Source organism: Aotus nancymaae, unplaced genomic scaffold (genome assembly GCF_030222135.1).
Source record: "Aotus nancymaae isolate 86718 unplaced genomic scaffold, 86718_ANA_hifiasm-v0.15.2.pri h1tg000014l, whole genome shotgun sequence".
Lineage (NCBI taxonomy): Eukaryota > Metazoa > Chordata > Mammalia > Primates > Aotidae > Aotus > Aotus nancymaae.
The window spans coordinates 51,305,527-51,325,320 of NW_026988425.1; the positions used below are offsets into that span (position 1 = coordinate 51,305,527).

At 38.3% G+C, this 19,794-nt stretch overlaps 1 protein-coding gene across 2 annotated transcripts in view; it reads left to right on the forward strand.

Moving 5' to 3' along the window:
- GPBP1 (GC-rich promoter binding protein 1) overlaps positions 1–19,794 on the forward strand; it is an 86,080-nt gene that overhangs the window by 27,323 nt on the left and 38,963 nt on the right. For both annotated transcript variants that reach the window (XM_012457283.3, XM_012457284.3), the window contains exon 3: positions 10,075–10,194. In XM_012457283.3, the coding sequence (XP_012312706.1) occupies positions 10,132–10,194 (63 nt within the window). In that variant the 5' untranslated portion in view covers positions 10,075–10,131. The remainder of the gene's footprint in view (positions 1–10,074; positions 10,195–19,794) is intronic.

A 19,794-nucleotide genomic window follows, 5' to 3' on the forward strand; every position in this document is an offset into this window, starting at 1 on the left:
TGATATGAATTGATCATGATTTGGACTCCAACAAACATTTCTCAAACAAAATGAATGAGTACATTTACAATGGCAGGGTACATTTAGTACAGTTCTTTTCTGTGTTCTTTCAGAATACTATGTTAATTCCACAGTATTTATGTTCTTTTAACATATAGAATACTTGTATGTAACCATACTCCTTCCTGTGTTATAGATAAAACAAAACTCCGCTGAGTCATAGTATTTATTTGGTTTCTGACTTTTTTTTTTACAGTTTTATTTATAGTTTTATATTACTAGTGTTAGAACTAGGGCTAGACATTGGGATATATGAATAATAGGGATGGGCAGAACCTGATGAAACTGAGGAGGAGTAGCCATAGGGATATAGGGGAAACCAGTAATGTGGTACATTGGGTTAGTGCTGGAAAGGAAAGTGGCCATAGGTGTCAAATATTATTCAGTGAACTTCAAATATTATTCAGTGAACTGAATGAGATAAGAATTTAAAGCTGATACTTCCCCTTCATTTCACACATTGCTATCAGATTTATTTTCTGAAAGCATACTTCCTGACATGTAATTGTAACTTTAAAACTCCTAAATACTTCCCTTGCCTGCTGCATTAAGTTTTGATTTCTCATACTGCTGTGTGCTGTTCAAGACTCTGTACTGTTCAAGACTCTGTACTGTCCAAGACTCATACTGCTTTCTCTACTTGAATTTAGATATACCTGGATTGTATTATTAAATGATGTTTGGTTGACATATTTGTTCCTAGCTTGATGATACATTGAGAGTTTAGTGACTAGACCTAGTGGTTATAGATGTATTTGTAACAGAATGGTATTTTTTTTGGAACTCCTGACTTCAAGTGTTCTACCTGCCTCTGCCTCCCAAAGTGCTAGGACTGCAGGCATGAGCCACTGAGCCAGGCCCTTAGTTGAAATTCTTAAGACAAAGTGACTGTTTGTTGCCTGCCTGCCTTCCTTCCTGCCTTTCTCCCTTCCTCTTTGCCCTTTCCTCCTCTATTCCCTCTCCTCTCCTTTCTCTTCTTTTCTTTTTTTCATTTTAGAATTATGCTGCTGGCCAAGGCATGGATGCAGGCAGGGAGAAACAGTGATAAATTCCATGGTCTTTCTTTGTTAGCGCTTGAGAAGGTAATTTCATTTTCTGCTTAATTAACACAAAATAAAAAGCATTGTAGTTTTTGTGTCTTGAGCAAATATATTTGATTTTTTTTTTTTTTTTTTGAGACGGAATTTCGCTCTTGTTACCCAGGCTGGAGTGCAATGGCACGATCTTGGCTCACCGCAGCCTCCACCTCCTGGGTTCAGGCAATTCTCCTGCCTCAGCCTCCTGAGTAGCTGGGATTACAGGCACGCACCACCATGCCCAGCTAATTTTTTGTATTTTTAGTAGAGACGGGGTTTCACCATGTTGACCAGGATGGTCTCGATCTCTTGACCCCGTGATCCACCTGCCTTGGCCTCCCAAAGTGCTGGGATTACAGGCGTGAGCCACCGCGCCCGGCCCTGATTTTTTTTTTTTTTTGATTAGACAGAATCTTGTTCTGTTGCCCAGGCTAGAGTGCAATGGCGTAATCTTGGCTCACTGCAACCTCCACCTCCTGGGTTCATGCAATTCTCCTGCCTCAGACTCCTGAGTAGCTGGGATTACTAGTGAGTGCCACCATGCCTGGCTAATTTTCTTTTTTTTTTTTTTTTTTTTTTGAGAGAGAGAATAGGAAGGAGGAAAAAGGAAGAGAAAGAGAGAGAGAGAATGGGGAGGAGGGAGAAGGAAAAGAAAGAGGGAGAGAGAATGGGAGTATTGCTTTCTTGCCCAGGCTAGAATGCAATTTAGTAATGGGTATTGAAAAGCTCTTTTATACTGATAATTATACTTAGTGATGTAGTCAGGAAGGAATAAGGGAAGAAGATAACAAACAAACAGCCAACCAATATTTAATTTAAACCTATGAAATGCTATGCGATTACTGAGGAGTGATTTACTTCCAATTATATAGTCACCTTTGGAATAGGTGTGAGGTGGTAATGTATGTTTTGTGTATTTGAAGTGGAGAGTTCTATAAATGTTTATTAAGTTTACTTGTTCCGGGTCTGAGTTCAAGTTCTGAATATCCTTGTTAATTTTCTATCTCGTTGATCTATAGAATCGTTAGCTCTTCTTGTTACATTGATCCTTTTGCCATTATGTAATGTCATTCCTCGCCTCTTTTGTTCTTTGTTGCTTTAAAGTCTACTTTATCAGAGGCAAGAATTGCATCTCCTGCTTTTTGTTTATTAGTTTATTTTTACTCTCTGTTTGATTGGTAAATCTTCCTCCTTCTCTCTGAGTCTTTGTGTATTGTTGCATGTAAGATGGGCCCGGATGCAGCATACCGATGGGTTTTGGCTTTTTATCCAATTAAAATATATATAGGTTTAATACCGGCGTTTGATGCTAGCTGGCTGTTTTGCCCATTAGTTGATGTAAATTTTTTATTGTGTTAAAGTTCTTTGCTTTTTGATATATTTTTGGAAAGGCTGATATTGGTTGTTCCTTTATATGTATAGTGCTTCTTTCAGAAGCTCTTGTAAAGCAGGCCTGGTGGTGGTGAACTCTCTAAGTACTTGTTTGTTCGCAAAAGATTTAATTTTTCCTTCGCTCATAAAGTTTAGTTTGGCTGGATAGGAAATTCTGGGTTGAAAGTTCTTTTCTTTAAGGATGTTAAATATTGGTCCCCACTCTTTTCTGGCTTGTAGGGTTTCTGCTGAGAGATCTGCTGTAAGTCTGATAGGTTTCCCTTTATGGGTAACCTGACCTTTCTCTCTGGCTGCCCTTAGTATTTTCTCCTTCATTTCAACCCTAATAAATCTGGCGATTATGTGCCTTGGGGTTGGTCTTCTTGAAGAATATCTTTGTGGTGTTCTCTGTATTACCTGGAGTTGAATATTACCCTGCCTAGCCAGGTTGGGGAAATTTTCCTGAATGATATCCTGAAGAGTATTTTCCAACTTGGATTCATTCTCTTCATCACATTCAGGTACACCTATCAAACGTAAATTAGGTCTTTTCACATAGTCCCATATTTCCTGGAGACTTTGCTCATTCCTTTTCATCCTTTTTTCTGCATTCTTGTCTTCTCGTTTCATTTCACTGAGCTGGTCCTCGACTTCTGATATCCTTCCTTCTGCTTGATCAATTCGACTGTTTAAACTTGTGCATGCTTCGCGAAGTTCTCGTGTTGTGTTTTTCAGCTCCATCAATTCACTTATATTCTTCTCTAAATTGTCCATTCTCGTTAACAGTTCGTCAAACCTTTTTTCAAGGTTCTTAGTTTCTTTGCATTGGGTTAGAACAAGTTCTTTTAATTCACAGAAGTTTCTTATCACCCACGTTTTGAAACCTGCTTCTGTTATTGGAACACACGTGTAATCTATTAAGCCTTGTTCCGTTACTGATGAGGAATTGCAATCCCCTGTAGAGGGAGAGGCATTCTGATTTTGAGTATTCTCTACCTTTTTACGCTGGTTTCTTCCCTTCATTATATATTTGTCCATCTGTCGTCTTTATAATTACTGGCTTTCTAACTGGGTCTCTGACGTCCAACTTGTTGATTCCCTGCGCCGAGATCTGAGCAATCCACTGAGCCGGCCAAAACAGTGGTGTTAAGATTGATGGTGCTTTTCTGCCCAGGAATCTCCGGACTCTGCACCAAGAACTGGCGTGCTAAGGCACCAGCAAAACCACCACGCCGGCCACAAGAGTCGCCCTGGCGACCCGTGGGGCTCCTCCACTGGGAATCTCCTGGTCCGTGAGCAACAAATATTCGTCTGAAAGTGTGGCGTCCTCTCGTTCTTTGCGCTTTCACTGGGAGGTACATGCCCGAGCTGCTAATCATCAGCCATCTTGGATCTCTCTCCCAATTTTCTGTATCTTTAGTAGAGATGGGGTTTCACCACGTTGGCCAGGCTGGTCTCGAACTCGTGACCTTGTGATCTGCCTGCATTGGCCTCCCAGGGTGCTGGGATTACAGGTGTGAGCCACTGCGCTCAGCCTTAATTTTTGTATCTTTAGTAGAGATGTGGTTTCACCATTTTGGTCAGGCTGGTCTTGAACTCCTGACCTGCAGTGATCTGCCCACCTTGGCCTCCCAGAGTTGCTGGCATTGCAGGCGTGAGCCACTGTTCCTGGCAGCATTTTTTTTAAAGCTCATCATTTATATCATTTGAACCCTTGGAGTGATGACTTTTGGTAAATATTTCAGAGAAAATGTTGCTTGTGTCTACATTTCTAAGAGGATTTGAGGCAGCAACCTTGTGTTACATTTATTTTTTATTTTTTATTTTTTATTTTTATTTTTTGAGATGCTAGTCTCGCTCTGTCACCAGGCTGGAGTGCAGTGGGGCGATCTTGGCTCACTGCAACCTTCTCCTCCTGGGTTCAAGCAGTTCTTCTGCCCTTAGCCTCCTGAGTAGCTGGGATTACAGGCGTGTGCCACCACGCCTGTAGAGAACAGGGTTTTACCATGTTGGTCAGGCTGGTCTCAAACTCCTGGCTTGAAGTCATCACCCCCTCCGCCTCAGCCTCCCAAAATTCTGGGATTACAGGCATGAGCTATTTTGCCTGGCCTACATTTACTTGTTAACTCTTAGATAGTAAGCTGTTAGAGGCAGCACTGCCCTCTCTTGAGCCTTGTATCAAGCTTCCAGTGCATAGGCCATATTACTCATATTATTATTAGCTGTTCAATAAATGAGTTGATTTAAATTTTATCCCAATGCGTTCATATTGTTTGCAGTGTATTTCCAAACTAAAACTTAACCAATCTTTAAAACAAAAAAGGATTTCATAGGCTGATTAGAATAAATTTCAGGAGTGACTCAGCCTGCTTCAGTGTTGTGAGGAAAGAGCAGCTCAGTAAGTAGATATTTGTTTACCTTATGGAGGGTCAAGCTTACTTTTTTGTGGTAGTGAAGTTTATATGAAAGTTAAGTTCATTGTAAGTTTTGAATTTCAATTGTATTTTGTGTTGCATCTTTAATGTGTCTCAAAAATTGAGATTTAAAAGCATCTCATTTCCAGAATATAATACTTTTTTCAGCTTAATTTTTTTCTTTTTAGGAGGCTGAACATACCATATTTATGTATATGTATGTATGCACTTACATATATAGCAATTCCATATGGAATAATTTAACAAATAGAATAATTTTTTTAACTTCCTGTTTTGATTTTTGTGATAAAAGTATAAGTAAAGCATAGAAAGGGTCTGGTGCTGTGGCTCACACCTGTACTTTTCATACTTTGAGAGGCTGAGGCGGGCAGATCACTTGAGGCCAGGAGTTCAAGACCTGCCTGGGCAACATGGCAAAACCCTGACTCTATTAAAAATACAAAAAAATTAGCCAGGCATGGTAGCATGTACCTGTAATCCCAGCTACTTGGGAGGCTGAGACATGAGAACTGCTTGAACCTAGGAGGGAGAAGTTGCAGTGACCCAAGATTGCACCACTATACACCAGCCTGGGTGATAGAGCAAGATTCTGTCTCAAAAAAGAAAAAGAAAGCATAGAAGGGTCCTGACAACTTAAGAGGTGAACTGAAGAGGATGGGGTCTAACAAATTTCAGATAAAGAGGAACATTAAAATGGAAGTTTTTAAATCTTGGGAATTTCTGATAACCTAGATTTCTTAAAAATTTATGAATGCAGTTTCATATTTCAGATAATCTGACCTGCATCTAAGCAGATAGTTTGATAACTAACAGATAAGACATTGGACCAAAAATCTAAAACATAGGGAAGCAGTAGAATTTTTTTACTACCTTTAGAGGCTGTGTTCCTTAGTCGGGTGTTTTTTTCTTTTTTAAATAGTAGGGCATTTACCATCCTTATCTGATGACCATAACTTTTAGTATTTATTTGAAGACAGATTTCTATGCAATGCTTAAGTACTATTGAAGCAGAATCAACAAGGGAAGTCTGTAAATCACTTAGCACTCCGTAGATGTCTACTACATATTAATAAAGTTTTGTTAATAAACAGTGAAGTAGACAATTCAGTGGAATAAAATGTTTTTAAAAGTTAAAAACCTCAAAGAGTTTGCTTTTGTTTCATCTATTCTTTTGAAAACAAGCAATTCAAGAGGAGCGGGAGGGAACAAATTGCTTCTTCTTTTCCAATTTGGATGCCTTTAAAAAAAAAAACAAACCAGTCTCACTGTGTTCCCCAGGTTGGAGTGCAGTGCTCTTCACAGGTACCGTTATAGCACTCTACAACCTCAAACTGCAGGGCTCTCGCAGTCCTCCCGTCCCAGCCTCCTAAGTATCTGGGACTACAGGTCCTTTGCACTGTGCTGACTCAGGATGCGTTTCATTTCTTTTCTTGCCTAGTTGCTTTGCTTAGAACGTCTACTACAGTGTTGAATAGAGCATGTGAAAGCAGGCATTCTTGTTCCTGATCTTAAGGGGAAAGCTTTCAGTCTTTCACCATTGAGGATGATGTGCTGGGGGGTTTTTTGTAGATGCTATTTATCAGGTTGGGCAAGTTTCCTTCTTGTTTTTTGAGTATTTTTATAATGAAAGGGTGCTGGATTTTGTCTAATGCTTTTTCTACATCAATTAAGATGAGTATTTAGTATTTTTCATGTTATTAGTGTAGTGTATTATTGATTTTTGTATGTTGAATCATTCTTGCATTCCGGGGAAAAGACTACTTTGTATAGTGTTTGATCCTTTTAATATGCTGCTAGATTTGATTTCCTAGTATTTTATTGAGGATTTTTACTCTGTACTCTGGGTATATTCCTTAGTTTATTGAGGTTAGAATTCCTTAGCTGTTGGTTGATTTGGGGTGTTTTTGATGGCCTTTGTGATTTTAAAGCTTTAAGTTTTCTGATATAAAGACAGTTTGTTATTCATTCTGATGGAATAAATTTGAGTAAGTTTTTTTTTAAAATGTGGCACAGTTTGGTAGGGTCAGAAATAAAAAAATAGAAAATATAACTAGAAAATAAAAAATAGAAAATATAACAAGACATAGAAAATGTCCCATGTATTTGTGTGTTTTTTGTCAAAGTGTATTCTTTTTCAGTCTGAAGAATCTTTTTTTTTTTTTTTTAAATTAAAAGTTAGGCATGTGCACTTAAAGATGTACACTTAGGTTTTATTTTTTTCAGAACCATCTCTCTCCTGGGGAAATTTTTATTCTCCATGGATGTCATGAACAAATTGTCAATTGGGTGACAGAAAAAAATTAGGATTTTCATACTAGCAGTATTTATGTATCTTAAACTCTATGTCTACATGGGATCTTCAAATAGAATTCAGTAGATTTATTTATTTTTAATTTTTAATTTTTTTTAAGCTAGTCAAATTTAGCAGTAGGCAACCAGTAGAAGATTTTTAATAAGCTGTGGAATCCTGACTCCTGGATTGTTAGTGGGACTGGTGATTTTGCCTTTTTTGGGGTGGAAGGTAGTTGTCTCCTGTATGTACCTGGTTGTTAGATGTGTAAAGGAAATATTTAATACATAAACATTTTATTTCTGAAGTTGTTTGTATTAGTTTTAGTTGTTTGTATTAGGGCTGCCAGAACCGAATACCACAGACTGGATGGCTTAAACAACAAATTTGTTTTTCAGTTTTGGAGGTTCTAAGTTCAGCATAAGAGGCATCAGCAGAGGGTTGGTTGCTTCTGATACCTCCCTCCTTGGCTTGCAAATGACTGCATGCTTGCCGGCTCTTCACATGATCCTTTTATCTGCATGTGTCCAGATTTCTTCTTACGAGGGCCCAGTCTGCTGGGAATAGAACTCACTCTAATTGTCTCATTTGTAATCACTTCTTTAAAAACCTTATCTGCAAATATGCTACATTTGAGGTATTGGGGGTTATGAGTTCAACATACAAATCTTGTTGATTGGGACACAGTTCAAACCATAACATACACAGGGAAAGGAAGATGAGACAAAACTGGATGGCACAATGCAGTTAAGATGAGTGGTGTGGAACTTGTGGAACTTTAATTTGCCTTTATATACTTGTGTAAGTGCCGTAAAAATTAATACTGCATTTTTACCTTTTTTCAGAACATGCATTAACTTCTTTTTTTTTTTTTGAGATAGGGTTTTCTCTGTCACCTGGGCTGGAGTGCAGTGGTGTGAACATAGCTCACTGCAGCCTAAAACTCCTGGGCTCAAGCAGTCCTCTTCCCTCAGGCTCCTCCCTACTTAGCTGGGACTGCAGGCATGGACCACCACACCCAGCTAATTAAAAAAATTTCTTTTGTAGAGATGGGAGTCTTACTGTGCTGCCTACTCTGGCCTTGAACTCCTGGGCTTGCCTCGAACTCTTGGGCTCAAGGATCCCTCCACCTCACCTCCGAAAGTGCTGGGATTACAGGTGTGAGCCTCCATACCAGGCCCATACTTTAGGAACTAGATTTAAATTAAAGTTAACATAAAGGCATTGCAGAAATGAATAGGTGATTTTAGTGATTTACCTCCAGGGATAATTTTTGTTACATAACTGTTTACTTAATCATTTTGTATAATACCTTTTTGAAAAGTGATCAACTTTAAAAATTTTGGTTAAGCTCTCAAGTTTCTTATGAATTTTTATTTGGTACAAGCTTTTCATTCCCACTGAATTACTGAAACTACAATTTTAAGGGTTTTCAACATAAAGTTGTTGGAAAAGTGTATCACAAAGCACCATTTAGTTTTCATTTTTATTCCACAGGACTTTGAAATTTAATGCAAATAGGAATAAATAGAACTCTGAATACCTGAACTTCTGTGATGTGCAGTATATTTTGGTTAACATAGTCTTAAAACTTGTATTTTGTTCATGAGTGTTGTTTTGGAATTTCTCTTAAGGTTTTCAGGTTGTATCAGGTTTTCTCCCTCGTCCCATAGGAGCATTTAAACATTGTCAATTTTACACTAGTTGTATTTACTTTTTATATCTGGTGACAAGATCTTAACATTTCTACATTTCTTTCTTTTCTTTCTTTCTTTTTTTTTTTTTTTGGAGACGATGTTTTTCTTTTGTTGCTCAGGCTGGAGTGTAGTGGCGGAATCTTGGCTCATTGTAACCTCCGTCTCCCAGGTTCAAATGATTCTTCTGCCTCAGCCTCCTGGGTAGCTGGGATTACAGGCACATGCCACCTTGCCCAGCTAACTTTTTTTTTTTTTTTTTAATTTTTAGTAGAGACAGGGTTTCACTATGTTGGCCAGGCTGGTCTCGAACTCCTGACCTCAGGTGATCTGCCCACCTTGGCCTCCCAAAGTACTAGATTACAAGCATGAGTGAGCCATTGTGCCCGGCCTGTGTCTTCCTTTTAAAACATCATAACCACCATACCATTATTACATCTAAAGTGACTATTCCTTAGTACCATTTAGTAATATCCAGCTTATGTTCAAAGTTCTGATTGTTTCATAATTTTCTTTTCTTTTTTATAAGATTGGCTTGTTCACATAAAGGATTCATACTAGGTCCAGGATGTATTTAGTTCATCTGCTCACTAAAAGCCACTATCTGTTGTAGAAGCCAGCTCATTTAACTTTTAGATTACCCAGTGATCTGGATTTGGTGTATTACTTCCCCTAGATGTTTTTTGGCTTGTTCCCCATCTTGAATGTCCTGGTAATGGGTAGTTAAATCAGATTTCAAATTTTGTTTTGGGTGGGCACAAGACTACATCATAGATGGTACTCTGTATTTCATTTTGGGTTATATCAGGAAACACTTAATGTCTAGTCATCTGTTTGATTTTTTTAGTAAAAAGCTACACTGAGGTATACTTTATGAAAACACCAGTTTTAAGTTTATAATTTGAGGTTTGACAAATGTGTACAGTTGTAATAACCACCACAATCAAGATAATAGTTACCCAGAAAATTCCCTCGTTTCTTACAGTCATTCCCCTTCCAAGCTGATCTATTTTCTGTCACTTATAGTTTTGTCTTTTCTAGATTTTCATTACAAATGGAATCCTATAGTAGTATGATCATTGTAATGTAAAAGCGATACTTTTTGGCCAGGAGCTGCAGGTCTAATTCCTTCCATTTTTATGTGACAGGGACTTGCCATGAGGTGTTGAAGCCTTGTTTCACTGAGTTGGAGAGACTGGACCTAAATGGCGCAGCATGACTTTGCTCCAGCCTGGCTTAATTTCCCTACTCCACCATCATCAACAAAGGTACTCTTTTTTGCATCTCTCTTTTTGTCTTTCTGTCTGCTTCTCTTGCATTCATTTTCTATACAAATGTAATTAAGTCATGGAGGAGTAATAATATCTTTGCAGAGAAGTACTTTTTATGGCCAGGTGTGGTGGCTCACGCCTGTAATTCCAGCACTTTGGGAGGCCAAGGCAGGCGGATCACCTGAGGTCAGGAGTTCCAGACCAGCCTGACCAACATGGAAAAATCCCATCTCTGCTGAAAATACAAAATTAGCTGGGTATGGTGGCACATGCCTGTAATCCCAGCTACTCAGGAGGCTGAGGCAGGAGAATTGCTTGAACCCGGGAGGTGGAGGTTGCGGTGAGCTGAGATTGTTGTGCCATTGCACTCCAGCCGGGGCAACAAGAGCAAAACTCCATCTCAAACAAAAACAAAAAAACCCCAACATTTATATTACCATCTAAGTAATTTGATTTGTTGGTTCTGTTAAATTTTTTTTTGAGGCGGAGCTTTGCACAATGTCGGCTCACTGCAGCCTACACCTGCTGGGTTCAAGTGATTGGTGTGCCTCAGCCTCCCGAGTAGCTGGGATTAATAGGTGTGGGCCACCATGCCTGACTAATTTTTGTATATTTATTAATAGTAGAGGTGAGGCTTTGCCGTGTTGGCTAGGTTGGTCTTGAACTCGTGATGTCAAGTGATTCGCCCAAGTTGTGGGATTACAGGCTTGCGCCACCATGCCCAGCTTGTTCTATTAGTTAAAAAGGCAGTTTTTTTTTTTTTTATTATACCATCAGTGTACTAAGCCATTTATTTCAAAGTTGTCTTTGGTAGTAATCAGACTTTCACAAATTTTAGTTTATAACAGTCACATACTTTGAACAGAGCATCTTACCTTTTTCTATACTGTTTTTTACTCTTATATGGATTGCCTTGTTAATAATGATAACATACATGGTGTACTTCAGTTCGCAAAGTGCTTTGCTGAACATTAATTTGTTCATAATTCCATGCATGTGGTGATTTAGAATTATTCTTAGTTCCTGCTGTACTCATTTTAAATATTGACCTCCTTTATCTATGATGTAAAGTAAAATGATTGAGGTGCAGAGTATAAAGGGTTTGTGCACAGTCACTTTGGGATGAGAGTGATTTATCTGAGTTCTCTGTCTTTCCTCATCTTTCTGTAAAGCTGTTTGCCTCATTTGGTATCAAACCTATCTGTTAGTCTCCATTAAATTCCCAGCTGATTACTCTATTTTTTCATTAATGCCTGGGGGCTTAAATTGATCTATGCTGTGATCCACTTTAGTTATGGCAGGAGAGGTTTTTGGGCCCAGTCTCCTGAGGTTGGTTCTGACCCTAGTGGGACTCTTCTTTCCCAGGTTCATTCAGAACTAGCTGGCCTGTTATTCAGCTTACTGCTTTTCATGGAGAGAAGCTACCTGCCTCTTATTTTCTTACTACCGGTATCTCTATTGTTTTTGAGAGGGCTCTTAGTGTTTGAATAAAGCTAGTTCCTTTGAGAGACTGCTTCTCACTCTTGGCAAAATCTTGAGTCACTACTCCACGCACTAGGTGATGCAGTAGCCTGAGTCTTCTCGGTTTGTTAAAGTGCCAAACTACTGCCCTATTAGATAGCTGGAGCAAGACCATTTGGGGCCTCAGTGTTCTTGTACTTATGAACCTGGGGTAGAGCCTTTATTCTATGAGTGGGGTTTGGGTGAAATAAAGGAGCCCTAGATTTCTTGACTGTAGTTATCAGGAATGTAACTTCTTCAGTTGGAATTAGAGAGGGTGAGAAATGTTGGCAGCCTGCCTCTTCTAGTAAGGGGTACCCCTTGTTTAGAAGATTGAGGGGAGGGAAACCTGTCTTCTTGATCACAGCTGCCCAGATTAGATGGGGGAAGGGTAGTGAGTTGTAGCTCAAGTGCTGCAGACTCTTGGAATTGGGTTTTAGTAGTTCTAAACAAGTACAGCTGGCAAAAATAAAAAATAAAACACTGTGGCCGGGTGCGGTGGCTCACACCTGTAGTCCCAGCACGTTGGGAGGCAGACGCGGGCAGATCACTTGAGGTCATGAATAAAAGACCAGCCTGGCCAACATGGCCAAACCCCATCTTTACTAAAATACAAAAATTAGCCAGGTGTGGTGGCCTGTAATCCCAGCTACTCAGGAGACTGAGACATGAGAATTGCTTGAACCCGGGAGGCCGAGGTTGCAGGGAGCCGAGATTGCGCCACTGCAGTCCACGCCTGGTGAAGGAGAGAGACTGTCTCAGAAACAAAATAAAACTAAAAACACTAAAAGTCTGAAATTATTCTAGGGCACATAGCAAAGGAAGAAACATGTATTCAAGAAAATCTGAAAACTTTGTATTTCTGTACTAATTTTTTTTTGATAACCTGCTTTACTTTTTCCCTATTAAGATTTTTTCAAAGCCTTTTCATACATCTGGAACCCTTTTTTCCCCTGCGTAAATAAGGCTTTTGAATGACTCATGACTAAAATTTCAGGAATAATGTGAACTTTGTAATATCATTATATGTTAGGACTCACTAAGGAATGTTCATTTTACTTATATACATAAAAATAGAATAGTTTTTTACAGATTTACAGATATTCAGGGTGTTTGATTGCAAAGTATTAAAATTGTCTGTTTTTAAGATGTGCTAAGAAAATTTTGAAGCAGATGCTAGAAATGGGCTTTTTTGATAGATTATATGCCACTAGTGATTTCTTTTCTTGGTTGTACCTGAGTGAGTCAAGGAATGCTCCACACTCAGAGATTGAATTATGAGTCGTTTATTATGCCAGCGACCAAGAGGCGGCTAACGCCCAAAATCCTCTTGACCCCTAAGAAAAAATTAGGTGGTCTTTCATACCCTAGTTAAAGGGGAGGAGGAACCTAGCTGAAGCAAATTTTTCACAAAAGCAGAATAAGCAAAAAGTCCAAAGATAAACTAGGACATGAGAAATAAAACAGTGCCAGGTGCAAGGGGTAAAGTTGTCATAAAAGACATACAAGTTATAGATAATGGAGGGCTCTGGGCACTCAACAGCACCTGCATTCCCGGGCTCTGTTGGTAACTCGGCCTTTTATCAACAAATGCATTCCTGGAGGTGCCCAGTGTCAGCCTGCCCCAGCTATGTACTATAGTTACATACTTAATGGTGGGAAAATAACTAAAATGAAGAAGCTAAGACGGAATCTGTCCAGCTCAAGAAGCTAACATAAAGCCTGAACAGCTGTTAGTCTGAGTTAGTTTTAGCTGGCAAAAAAGCAGGCTATCACATTTTTTTTTTTTTTTTTTTTTTTTTGGGAGATGGTTTGCTCTTGTTGCACAGGCTGGAGTGCAATGGTGAGATCTTGGCTCACTGCAGCCTCCACCTTCTGAGTAGCTAAGATTACAGATGTCCTCTACCACACCTAGCTAATTTTTGTATTTTTAGTAGAGAGGAGGTTTAACCACGTTGTCCAGGCTGATCTGGAACTCCTGACCTCAGGTGACCCGCCTGCTTTGGCCTCCTGAAGTGCTGAGATGACAGGTGTGAGTTAATAGTCTGATTGCAAAGTGGAAAATAGTGGCATATTCTGATAAAAAGTCATAACTTTTTGATTAAATCATTTTGTTAGTAGGGAATCTTTATGATGGACCTTCCTTCCACCATTATCTAGTGTGTAGACGTAAAACACCTACAGATGTTCAGAGATCCACCTGTAACTGTCTAAATATTTGCTTCTACATAATGAGACAAGAATACAAAGAGCCAGTATAATAATAATTATTTTCAGAAATAGCATATTAATTTTCTTGGGCCAGATGTGATGGCTCACACCTATAATCCCAGTGCTTTGGGAGGCTGAGACTGGAATCTCTTGAGGCCAGGAGTTTGAGAGCAGCCTGGGCAACATGATGAAACCCTGCCTCTCTACAAAAGTAAATAACTAAATAAAATAAATAAATGAATATTTTCATACAGATTGAGTTTATTAAAGATTATCTTTCTTATAAATACTAGTTAATTTCTTATCACTTATGAAATTTTTTATAGTAATTTATACTTTCGGTTCAGTCATGATGGAAGGTAATTTCTGTAGGTGTTTTGGCTTTTCTAGACTATAAGACCTATGCAAAAGGAAAAAAAAACCACCAAAAACTGTTTTTCTTCTCTACTCTCAACACAGAACATATCTGTGACCAAATATTTTGGAGTTCCCCCCCACCCCCCACCCAAAGCAGTAGCAGACATTACCTGGGTATCCTATAATTAATTTCAGTTCTGACTGACACTGTCTGCTTGGCATAGTGTCAGATCCCACAGTCCCACAAGACTGCCTTCACTTCAGATGCTAATAGCCAGTCCCAGTCACCACTACTTCTCACTGGTTTCAAACCAGGGTTTCTGCAACCACCGCATTGGGTCTGAACAATTTGCTAGGATGGCTCAAAGAATTCAGGGAAACAACTTTTGCTGGTTTATTATAAAGAATACAGGTGAATAGATTGATATAGTGAGGTATTGGGTGACGGGAGGTAGTGTGTGGACCGTCCATGCCCTGGGTGTACCACCCTCCCAGTACTTTCATGTGTTCAGCAATTGGTCTGTGGTTGGGCTGAAAGTTTATGCCCTCTAATCCCTTGATTTTTCCTGTTACTGCCCTATGCTGAGACTATCAGGGGCTCCAGTCTAAGTGACCATTAACATAAACTTGAGTTATCACAGGGACTTGATAATTTGGTTTTAGCTCAAGTGATCTGCCTGCCTCTGCCTCCCAGAGTGCTGGGATAACAGGTGTGAGCCATGGCGCCTGGCCTGGAAACAGTTATAATTTGGAATTTTTTTCCCCAATAAGGACTTACCAGGTCCTAATAAATTTTGGCCATGTGTTGAAAAGATATATTGAAATGACAAAATTCTTTAATAGAATAGAATTTTAGGGTTTGAAGATCTTAGCAATCATCGAAACCTTCTTATTTTTTTTTACAGATTTTGGAAGGTTAGCTAACTCAATTGACGGTCTTTACATAGCTGATTAGTGTGAGCTCAGATTCGAATCCAGAATGCATCTGCTATTCCGTGATCTTTCCGTAGGACTCATTTTGGAATTCTGTAAAATAAGTAAAAATTCATTGACTGTATGTAAAAAAGGGACTTGAGACCAGACGTGGTGGCTCACACCTGTAATCTCAGCACTTACGGAGGCCACGGTGGGTGGATCACCTGAGGTCAGGAGTTCGAGACCAGCCTGGCCAACATGGAGAAACCCTGTCTCTACTAAAAATGCAAAATTAGCCAGATGTCCTGGTGTGTGCCTGTAATCCTAGTTACTTGGAAGGCTGAGGCAGGAGAATCGCTTGAATCTGGGAGTCCGAGGTTACGATGAGCTGAGATTGTGCCATTGCACTCCAGCTTGGGCAACAACAAGAGCGAGATTCCGTCTCAAAAAAAAAAAAAAAAATCTGGAAAGATAAATAAAACATAAAAAAAATTGTAAATATTTCTTGTCTTCATTTAAATGTTAACTTGAGGTTAAAATTAATAATTTAAAAAATTAAAAAAAAAATAGAGACAGGGTTTCACTATCTTGCCCAGGCTGGTCTCGAATTCCTGAGCTTAGGAGATCATTCTGCCTTGGCCTCCCAAAGTGTTGAGATTACAGATGTGAGCCATTGAGCCTGGCCGATAATTGTTAATGTGCGTTGAACTTCTTAGTGCTTTTTGGAACCTGACTCTTAATTTGTATAGTTCCTCATAATGATGATGATTTTGATTCTTAGAATTTGGAACTACCAAGTCTAAATTCTGAATTTTTCTAATTGAAAATTGTCTTTAGAAAATAGTTGACAATTCAAACTCTTTTTTCTTTTTTTTTTTTTTTGAGATGGAGTCTTGCTCTGTCACCTAGGCTGGAATGCAGGGGCCTGATCGTGGTTCACTGCAACCTCTGCCTCCTGGCTTCAAACTATTCTCCTGCCTCATCCTTCTGAGTAGCTAGGATTACAGGTGCCCGCCATCACACCCAGCTGATTTTTGTATTTTTGGTAGAGATGCTGTTTCACCATGCTGTCCAGGCTGGTCTTGAACTCCTGACCTCAGGTGATCGACCTACCTTGGCCTCCCAAAGTGCTAGGATTATAGGCATGAGCCATTGTGCCTGGTTCAATTTAAACTCTTAACTAGCAGTATTTGAGATTTGTTTCTTTGCCCAGAGTGGTTTTGACAAACACATACCTTCTAGTGATACTTTTATTATACCTTCTCATCTTATTCTTTCCTCTTTCAGAATCATGGCTTATGAATTCTATTTGTAATTAACCTCATTTTCTTCCATAGACTTGTTTACCCACATCATTTCTCTTTAATCTTGTCCTGAGTAACTGGAACAGACATTAATTACTATTGCATTCTCTATTTAAATTAAATGGCGGTATTTATTTTTTGTTTGAAAAGATGACATGAAGACCTGAAATAAGGGTAAAAATGTTTTCAGAACTGTACGGCAGTAGTTTTGAGATGTGTGGAACTTTAGCCCCATCATGTGGTAAAATTTTGAACTGCATGGGGCTGATTATAAATCTTTGATTTAGAGCAGTGACTTTTAAACTGTTGTGACCTGTAGTGAGAAGGATATTTTACACGATACAAATTTCATATACCTATGGTGCAATAATGTTTTCTGTGGTTTTCTGTTTTTCTATTCCGTTAAAAAAATGCCAGTCGTGACTGATCTCATAATTTGTTGATAAGTCCTGACCAGCAGTTTGAAAGTATTGCTGAAAAAATACTGAACAAAAGCAGTTACAGATACTGAAAAATTTAGATAAGTAGCAAATTCCATTTGTTATGCTGGGAAGGATGACAAAATAATCCCTGTAAACAGGATGCTGTATTTTCATAATTATTTGATGTAAGGTTTCAGAGGTGTAGTATTGAAAGGGTAGATGAATGATACGAAATAGAAATTTCGATAATTTTTTTCTTTTTAAACAGAACAACAGAACAAATTAAAAAATGTGTTATGGTGAAACTTTACTATGATGAATGCATTTTCATATTTGCATTCACTAATCTGTAGTTATCTCTGTAACTAGTGTGTAGTAGCAGCATTTTTTTATTCTTTTATGGCAGTGTTAAAAAAATTAGTATTATTGTACCAAAACTTTTCTTTGACAATGTAAGCAATGTCAGCTTGCGATGAAAATGTATGCTATTTATACTTTTAGGCTAAAAGGATCAGAAAATTCAATCAGATTGCTAGTTGAGTTCATTGAAACTTTTATTTTGATTTTTGCTGTTCTGAAGGCACATAGATGGTGTTCATTGAAACTTCTATGGAGGTTTACTATTATTTGGGTATTCTGGACTTTAGAGAAAATTTTAAAACTTTTTTTCTCCAATTTTAATTTAAAACATTTTTATTAATTTTTTAAAATTAGGATTTTTTAATTTTTAATTTTTTAAATTAAAACATTTTTTAAATTTTATTTTTAATTTTTTATTTAATTTTTAAAATTAAATAAATTTTTTTAATTTGATTTTTTTATTTAATTTTTTAAATTTTTGCAGAAACAGGTTCTCACTATGTTGCCCAGGCTGGGATTATAGGCTTGAGACACTGCACCTGGCCTTAAAACTATTTTTAAAAACAGTTCAGAAAGACAGACAATGTAAGAGGGAAGATGGTCTCTGCCTTACTTGTTGTAATAAAACACTATATAAAGGTAACAAAAATCTTAACTTGGTAGACACTCTTATCTCCCTCTACCCCACCATTTACAGGTGGGGGAACTCAGGTTGAGAGATTAAGAAATTTGCTGAAAAGTACTAGAGCTGGAATAGGAAGCTGAATGTGTCAGACTTGAAAATTCATCAGTTTGATAACTTTCTTTTCTTGATTATTAGGATAGTAGACTAGGTTTCAGAAGTGAAATATTAGGATGCTTTTATGCATATGTCAGAATATATTTTTATCCTAGTTTGGATAAACAGATGAAATAGCTGTTTATTTTTTCCTTTTCTTCAAGAATACCATCTCTAGTGTCTTTCTATAGTCAGTCATAGGGAATTCATCTCTTTTCAGTGGCTGTATAAACTATTGAGTGGATTTATATGAATTATATAATTAATTACCTGTTAATGGACTCAGCTGTAGAAATACCTGGGCATTTCTTGAGTATAATGGTAAGGTAAATATCTAGCAGCAGAATTGCCGGGTCAGAATGTTTGTACATTTTGGTAGGTAACGCCCAATTGCTCTCCAAAAAGTTTGAATCTACTTAAAATCCCATTACAATTTTGTTTTTTTCAGTCTCAACAACCCTGGATGTTTTCATTTTTACATTTTTTGTGAAATTAGATGAATGATGGTATTTCGTTTTGATTTGCATCACTTAATTACAATTGAGCATGTTTTTGTGTTAGAAACTTTCTCAGAATTGCTTGTTAATTTAGTAGTATCTTTTCTCTTCTTTTCTTTTTTCTTTCTTTTCTTTCCCTTTCCTTTTTTCTTTTTCCTTTCCTGAGACAGTCTCCTTCTGTCGCCAGGCTGGAGCGCAATGGCTCAATCTTGGCTTACTGCAACCTCTGCTTCCTGAGTTCAAGTGATTCTCCTGCCTCACCCTCCCAGGTAGCTGGGACTGTAAGCACACACCACCACACTTGGCTGATTTTTGTATTTTTAGTAGAGATGGGGTTTCACCATGTTGGCCAGGATGGTCTCTGTCTCCTGACCTTGTGATCCGCCTGCCTTGGCCTCCAAAGTGCTGGGATTACAGGCATGAGCCACCATGCCCGGCCCATGATGTAGTCTGTTTTATAGTGATTTATATCTCCTTTCATGTTAGGGGTTATGTTTAACTTTTATATTTTTTAGTTAAATTTTTTGTATGGCACCCCAGAACTGAGCAGATGCCGTTTATATTGCAAATATTTCTCTGTCTCTAAGGGGAAAAACACCACCCCCCCCAAGTCATTCTTTATTTTACCCAGATTTCAACAAGAGAAATTTCTTTAAGGAAATAAAAAAAAAATCAAGCTGTAGAAAAATATTTGCAGTATAAATGGCATCTGCTTATTTCTGGGGCATAATACAAAAAAACTTAAAAATACTATATGGTGCTAGAATCCATTGAAATACATGCAAGACTGAAAAAAAACTATGTAACTATAAAGACTTTAAAGATGACATAAGTACAGATACACATTTGCATTTCAGTCCCTACTGAGTGAGAGAGAAGTTAAGTGTACATATACATATGAGTGTGTTTTCTAATCTAGTAATAAATAATTGTCTGGCCCTGGCATGGTGGCTCACGTCTGTAATCCCAGCACTTTAGGAAACCAAGGTGGGTGATCACTTGAAGTCAGGAGTTCAAGACAAGCCTGGCCAATATGGTGTAATCCCATTTCTACTAAAAATACAAAAATTAACTGGGTGTGGTGGTGGTGCCTGTAATTCAAGCTACTCCTCAAGGCTGAGGCACAAGAATCACTTGAACCTGGGAGGGGGAGGTTGCAGTGAGCCATGATCGTGCCACTGCACTCCAGCCTGGGCAACAGAGTGAGACTCCATCTCCAAAAAAAAAAAAAACGAATTATCTGTCTTTTTCAA